This window comes from Trypanosoma grayi, assembly GCF_000691245.1.
Source record: "Trypanosoma grayi strain ANR4 Tgr_999_V1, whole genome shotgun sequence".
Lineage (NCBI taxonomy): Eukaryota > Euglenozoa > Kinetoplastea > Trypanosomatida > Trypanosomatidae > Trypanosoma > Trypanosoma grayi.
Genome location: NW_008826618.1, coordinates 1 through 6,049, shown reverse-complemented (window position 1 = coordinate 6,049; position 6,049 = coordinate 1). Strand labels below are relative to the sequence as shown.

General features: G+C 57.0%; 5 protein-coding genes across 5 annotated transcripts; all 5 read left to right on the top strand.

Moving 5' to 3' along the window:
• Window positions 1–163: 163 nt before the first annotated feature.
• Window positions 164–673, top strand: DQ04_09991040 (kinetoplast DNA-associated protein; the record flags this gene model as incomplete). The annotated part of the gene is made up of 1 exon (XM_009316120.1): window positions 164–673. One exon carries the CDS (start codon window positions 164–166, stop codon window positions 671–673), a length of 510 nt encoding a protein of 169 aa, XP_009314395.1.
• A 499-nt stretch (window positions 674–1,172) lies between these two features.
• DQ04_09991030 (hypothetical protein) lies at window positions 1,173–2,294 on the top strand (the record flags this gene model as incomplete). The annotated part of the gene is made up of 1 exon (XM_009316119.1): window positions 1,173–2,294. The coding sequence occupies one exon, from the start codon at window positions 1,173–1,175 to the stop codon at window positions 2,292–2,294; it is 1,122 nt and encodes a 373-aa protein (XP_009314394.1).
• A 481-nt stretch (window positions 2,295–2,775) lies between these two features.
• DQ04_09991020 (ERGIC and golgi family 3) lies at window positions 2,776–3,996 on the top strand (the record flags this gene model as incomplete). Its single annotated transcript, XM_009316118.1, has 1 exon — window positions 2,776–3,996. One exon carries the CDS (start codon window positions 2,776–2,778, stop codon window positions 3,994–3,996), a length of 1,221 nt encoding a protein of 406 aa, XP_009314393.1.
• A 264-nt stretch (window positions 3,997–4,260) lies between these two features.
• DQ04_09991010 (transmembrane emp24 domain trafficking protein 2) lies at window positions 4,261–5,022 on the top strand (the record flags this gene model as incomplete). The annotated part of the gene is made up of 1 exon (XM_009316117.1): window positions 4,261–5,022. The coding sequence occupies one exon, from the start codon at window positions 4,261–4,263 to the stop codon at window positions 5,020–5,022; it is 762 nt and encodes a 253-aa protein (XP_009314392.1).
• A 275-nt stretch (window positions 5,023–5,297) lies between these two features.
• DQ04_09991000 (hypothetical protein) lies at window positions 5,298–6,049 on the top strand (the record flags this gene model as incomplete). The annotated part of the gene is made up of 1 exon (XM_009316116.1): window positions 5,298–6,049. A coding segment is annotated over one exon (752 nt), but the record flags the coding sequence as incomplete, so codon positions are not given.

Below are 6,049 nucleotides of genomic sequence, written 5' to 3'. Positions count from 1 at the left end.
GGCTGAGGAGGAAGCTCTCATGCGCAAGAGGTGTGATGAAAAGGCCGCACGTAAAAGGGTCAAGGGGGAGGCAGCGTCAACGAGGAGAAATGAAGAGGACTGTGCAAAGAACGAGGCCAAAGCGGTTGAGGAGGCCGGGCTTTCCGTGAAGGAGCGGCGGCGCATGGCGAAGAAGAAGTTGGAGCGGTACCGCAAGCAGGTAGCGGCCCGCCACATGGCGCCAGTTGTGAATGAGGCGGTGGCGGCAGCAGCAGCGGCGCAAGGCGCCGTAGACGTCCCGCTTGTGCATGTGCCTGCGAGCGGCGCCGCCCCTGCGGTGGAGGCCGCCGCCCCTTCCGAGTCGACACTGCTGGCGGACGCCCTCACGTTTCCCAACGGCAATGTGACGATTGAACGCTTCGACGACAATGAGCTGGTGGCGCGGCGCCGCACCACCGACGACCCGTGGGACATTGGGCTGCGCTTTGATTGGACAGTCAAGACGCTCGCGATCGGCTCGCTGCCTCTCTTTGGCACCACCGACCCTCGCCGGCTGCACCCGTTCATGAAGCGTTATCAGTCGAAGCCCGTGTGGTTCCTCGAGGAGGTCAGTGGTGCCAAGGCAAACAACATCCGCGAGGTGATGGACGTCCTCAAGAAGAGCCTGACTGCCCGCTTTGTCTTCAAAAAGTAAGCCGCGCGGTCTCACTTATCCATATATAATCGGCACGTGTGATGATCCACACGTTGCCGTCTCTGTTTCCTCTTGGAAACGCCATAGAGTTGTTACTGTTGTTGGTGCTTTTTCTCCTTTATGATAGCTTGTTGGGGTTTGGAGGCAGAGTTCAAGTGGGCCTTTTCGTCCATGGCAGATCTCGAGGCATGCTGGAGAAGGTTCTGGTAGCATTCCACGCGCTTTCACTCCCCAATCTACTTTGCTGCGGCTGCTAATACGCTCTATTTTGTTTTACCCTCCCCACCTTCAAATGCCCACCCATATGCTAACTCAGTCGTCCGTGGGCACGCTAACGAAAGACTTGGGTTGCTGTGTGGTAAATGACGGCCACGCCATTGTTGCTCGGTGTCTCCTCTTGCTTTCTTTTGGTAGTCAATCGTGGGCGATCTAAGCACCGCATTAGAGAAGTGCGACAGAGTGCAGTTAATAGTTATTAACCAACCCTATAGTTAATACGATGCGCTCAACAACGCCACCACTTTACTACAGGCGTCCAGAAGGCGTCCCCGTGTCGTACTACACCGCTGTGGCGGCAAGAGAAGTACCGCCTTCGCTGCGCGTTCCGCCAGCTGCAGCATACAACCGGGGTCCTGCAATGCCAACAGGCAGTGCCCACGCCGATCAGACGAGTCATGTGCCACTATCGTGCTCCTCCAACACCATTCCTTCGGTGCCGCCGGTGGCCAATCCGTTCGGTGTGAGCAATCCGTCCCCGCGAGCTTCCGTGACGGGTGACACCCCTGCAGACCTCCTCCAGCAAAGCACAGCTCGCTGGAGCACCACGGCAAACCAATGCACACACACATTCTCGGCGCTGGAGACCGAAGAGGCGTCGCTGTTGCTGGAAGAGCAAGCGATGCGGGCAAAACTGGCAGAGTTGCAGCTCACGCGGCAGCGCCAGAGTGAGGAACAGCTGAACCTCAGCCAAGGGTGGGCGGCGCTGCTTGACCGTGAGGAGCGCTACTTCACAGAGCCGCTTGTGGACATGACGGAGGAGGTGCTAGCGAGGGAGCAGCAGTGTGCGCTCCTGCAGGACCAACTCCAGCAAGCGGAGGCACACCTGGAGACGCTGCGCCGCGAGCAACAACAGTACGACGCGGTGGTGGAGGAGAAGCAAACCTTGGAGAAGGAAATGCAGCGAGTGCGTGAGGGATTCCTGGCAATTGAAGGGCGGCGTAAGGCATGCCGAGTGCGGGCAGAACGTCTCTTCGACGCGGAGTCCAAACGCGCGGTGGAGGCGGCACGCCGTGTACGTGAACTCGACGCACATCTGAAGGATATGACGTCCAGCGGGCCGTTAGCGGAGGGGCGGTCGGCGCCGTCGTCACGCTCCACATCGCGCGGTGTCACGTTTGCGCAGAAGAGTATCATTCTCGACGTTGGCCCCAACGCCGGGGAGGGGGGGGACGAGGAGGGGGGCGCTGACGCGGGACTCACGCAAGGGGTTGGAGACGCTTCGGTGTGCCTGCAGGACGATGACGAGGGCGATGAGAACAACTTGGGCGGCATCGGCGGAATGAGCGCGGCGTACTCCCTCAGTCTTCTCAAACGCACGCGCGTAGAGGTTCCAACCGCCTGAGGTCTGATGTTTCTAGAGGAGAAAGGTGTTTTTCCCTTTTTTTGGTTGTCGTCCATGTGTGGATGTTTCACTTTCTTTAGATGCTTGAGAAGAGTGTTTCATTTCTATTTCCGTTCTAGATGTCTCAGGGGTTTTTTGTTCATATATATATATATATATATATGTATATGTGTGGGTGGGTGGGTGTGCCTGCATATGTTTTGCCATCCTCTCATTGGGGAGGGCCAGCTCCTTTTGTGAACAAATAGAGAAGTAGAGATGGTTCAGCCACCCTCCCATATGCACGCCCCACACAAGCAGTCTACACACGTTCTTAAAGCTGCTGCATGTCTTTAGGGCAGCTGCCTCCTTGTACTACGATTGACTACGTGGCTGTATATTTGCCTTTCTGGTATATTTTTGTACGTTGTTGCTGTCGCCTGCGCGCACCAGGTGTAGTCTGTGTGTGTGTGCGGGTGTATCGTTGTGGCGAAAGGGAAGGATGCGGAGCCTCAGCCAACTCGATGTCTTCCCAAAGTTTGACATGAAGTTCGAGCAGGACGCACGCCAGCGCACGGTGCTGGGCGGCCTCTTCTCCGTGCTGTCCCTCATCATAATCACCTTCCTCGTGGTGGGCGAGGTGCGCTACTTCTGCTCCACTGTCGAGCACCACGAGATGTACGTCGACCCGCACCTCGGCGGGACGATGGACATCATCGTCAACGTCACGTTCCCGCGGGTCCCGTGCGATCTCATCACCGCCGACGCCGTCGACACGTTCGGCACATTTGCGGAGGGGGCCGAGCGCAACACCGTCAAGACACGCGTCGAAAGTGCGACGCTGTCGGCAATCAGCGAGGCGCGGCCGATAGTGGACGAGAAGAAGAAGATGACCAAAGCTATCGACCCCGACGGCGCCGAGAAGGAGAACTGCCCCAGCTGCTACGGCGCGGAGCGCGATCCCGGCGACTGCTGCCCCACCTGTGATGATGTTCGGCGCGCGTACGCGATTCGCGGGTGGGTCTTGAACGTCGACGACATCAGCGTGGAGCAGTGCGCCGAGGAGCGCTTGCGGCAGGCGGCGGTGATCAGCGGCAAGGAAGGGTGTAACGTGTACACCACGTACACCGTGGCGCGGGTGACGGGAAACATTCACTTCGTGCCTGGCCGCATGTTCAGCCTTATGGGGCGCCACCTGCATGACTATAAGGGGGAGACGGTGCGGCGCCTGAACCTCAGTCATATTGTGCATACACTCGAGTTCGGTGAGCGGTTTCCTGGGCAGAGCAACCCGCTGGATGGCCTGGCGAACATTCGTGGCGCCGTTGACCCAAGCGAGGAGGTGAATGGACGCTTCAGTTACTTTGTGAAGATCGTCCCCACACACTACCAGGTTGCCTCCTTCCTTGGCCTTGGCGCCGTTGTGGAATCCAACCAGTACTCTGTCACGCATCACTTCACCGCCAGTCAGAGCAGTGAGGAGGGGGCCCTGAAAGCGGATACGGCGCCGTCACTTGTGCCAGGAGTGTTCATCACCTACGATCTGTCCCCCATCAAGGTCTCTGTTCTTGAGACGCATCCATATTCCTCCATTGTGCATCTCTTGTTGCAGTTGTGCGCGGTCGGTGGCGGTGTCTTCACTGTAGCTGGCCTCCTCGATTCATTTCTGTTTCATGGCATCCGGCGGGTACAACGGAAGATGAATCAGGGCAAACAAGCTTGATTCATTAGTCTGTGTGTATCTATGTGTATGGGCACGGTTGCCTGAAAACCCTCTGCAGCAGTGTGATTGGGATATATGTAGGACTTGTGACGTGCATTTCATTTTTTTTTTGTTCTTCTCATGAATATGATCGCTCTTTCTTTCCTTGTGCTTTCCGTCTACCTCGTGTCTCTCTGTGTGTGTGTGTGTGTGTGTAGCCCATAGTGAGTCTTATTGCTGCTGTCGTCGTCCATCCCTCCCTTCATTCCTTCCTTCACGTTCTGGATGATGCAGCTGCCCTTCCGACTGCAACAGCACTGCGCCCCAAAGGGCTCCACGCTTCTTGTTCACCTCTGTCTATTCACGCTTCTCCTCGTCGCTACACCCGCATCGGCGTTTGGAACTCGAGTTGATGCAGGCCAGCGCGAGTGCCTGGTGGAGTCCATCGCGGCGGGCGGATCTCTTGCGTTTACGTTCCGTGTCACCGATGGCGGCTCCTTCGACATAGACGTCACCATGTACGCCACGACGGTGGCGCCGCTGGGGAAGATGGAGGAGACGACGCGAATGCACTACAACACGCTTCTCATGAACATGCGCGATAACACCACCACCGCCCTCGTGAACGAGTGGCGGCGTGCCAGTGAGGGGAGCCAGTCGTACACGGCCCCCACAGCGGCCGAGACGAAGCACGGGCTGCCGGCCGAGGTCACGGTGTGCTTTGACAACTCCTTCTCGAGGGTGGCGCCCAAGTGGGTTCTATTCCAGTTCCTCAAGCGCGACGTGGTGGAGATCGACCCCGACAGCCTCACCAAGGCGGAGGCGGAGATAGAGAAGAAGCTCCACAACCATGGTAAGGTGTTGTTCGAGCTGGCCGTCGTGGCGGAGCGGATGCGGCAGGTGGGCGAGTCAGACCACGTAAAGTATGAATCTGTATATATTATCGTCACAGCTGGATTAATCGGAAACATCTTGATTTTACTCATCATGGCAATATATCAATACAAAACAATGACACGCTTCCTCAGACGGTGCAGGACGAAGTGAGGGCCTTGTGCAAACGCACGAGATAAGAAACACCCATTGAAAAAATGAGCAGAAAATAATTCCCTAGCAATACCTTTCTTCTATGTGAGCAAGTTTGTCCGTCAACAGGACCCCTTTCCCTTGTTTCTTGTCCTTCCTGAGCAGGATGACACTTACCACTACTACTAATACTAATACTACGAATAATATTAATACTTACGTTACCACTGTTTCATCAGCTTTGTTGGCCTCCCTTGCCGAACGGTACTGTCTAATTGTGCCTCTAGTTTTAGGTGATGCTTCGCCGGCTCCACACGCGCATCGTGGGGCTGGGCTCTGTCTGCGGCTTGGCACCATCACCGCCGGCCGAAGTCTTTCTCAAGTCCCTCCCGCCGCCGGCTGAGCTTGACCACACCAAGTACCTCCGCTTTGAGCGTGAGGAGCTGGAACGCCAGCAGGCGCCACGCACCCCCACACCATTTGAAGCGCCGGAGCCGTTCTACGATATATGTTGCGGGGCAGCGGGGCACAAGCACGTAGTGCTCATGACACGCGAGGGAAACCTCATCACGTTTGGTGAAAACAAGTATGGCCAAACAGCCGCACCAAGACAACAGCAACAACAGCAGCAGAAGGTTGGTGATGGAAACCCACTTCACACGACGACGGCGAGACGCGCCACCAACTCGGACTTAGCGCCGCTGTACGTTGACCTTGGTGGGGCGTTTGCGTGTGGTGAGCGCGCTGTGGCCTGCGGCTCCAACTACACAATTGTGTATCAGCCTGGCGGTCGCCGTGTCATTGGCTTCGGCAACAACCACATGGGGCAACTTGGTGTCGGGCACAAGAATCAGGTAGACAGGGAAAAGGGATTTGCCGAGTGGGATCCGACCGCAAGTTGGTGGGGTCGCAGCGGCGGCAGTAGCAGTAGCGTTATACGCCGCATTACGTGCGGTTTCAACCACGCGGTGTTGCAGCTCTCTTGTGGGTCGCTGTTTTCGTTCGGCAGCAACACCTGGGGTGAACTCGGAATTGGTTCGACAGTCTC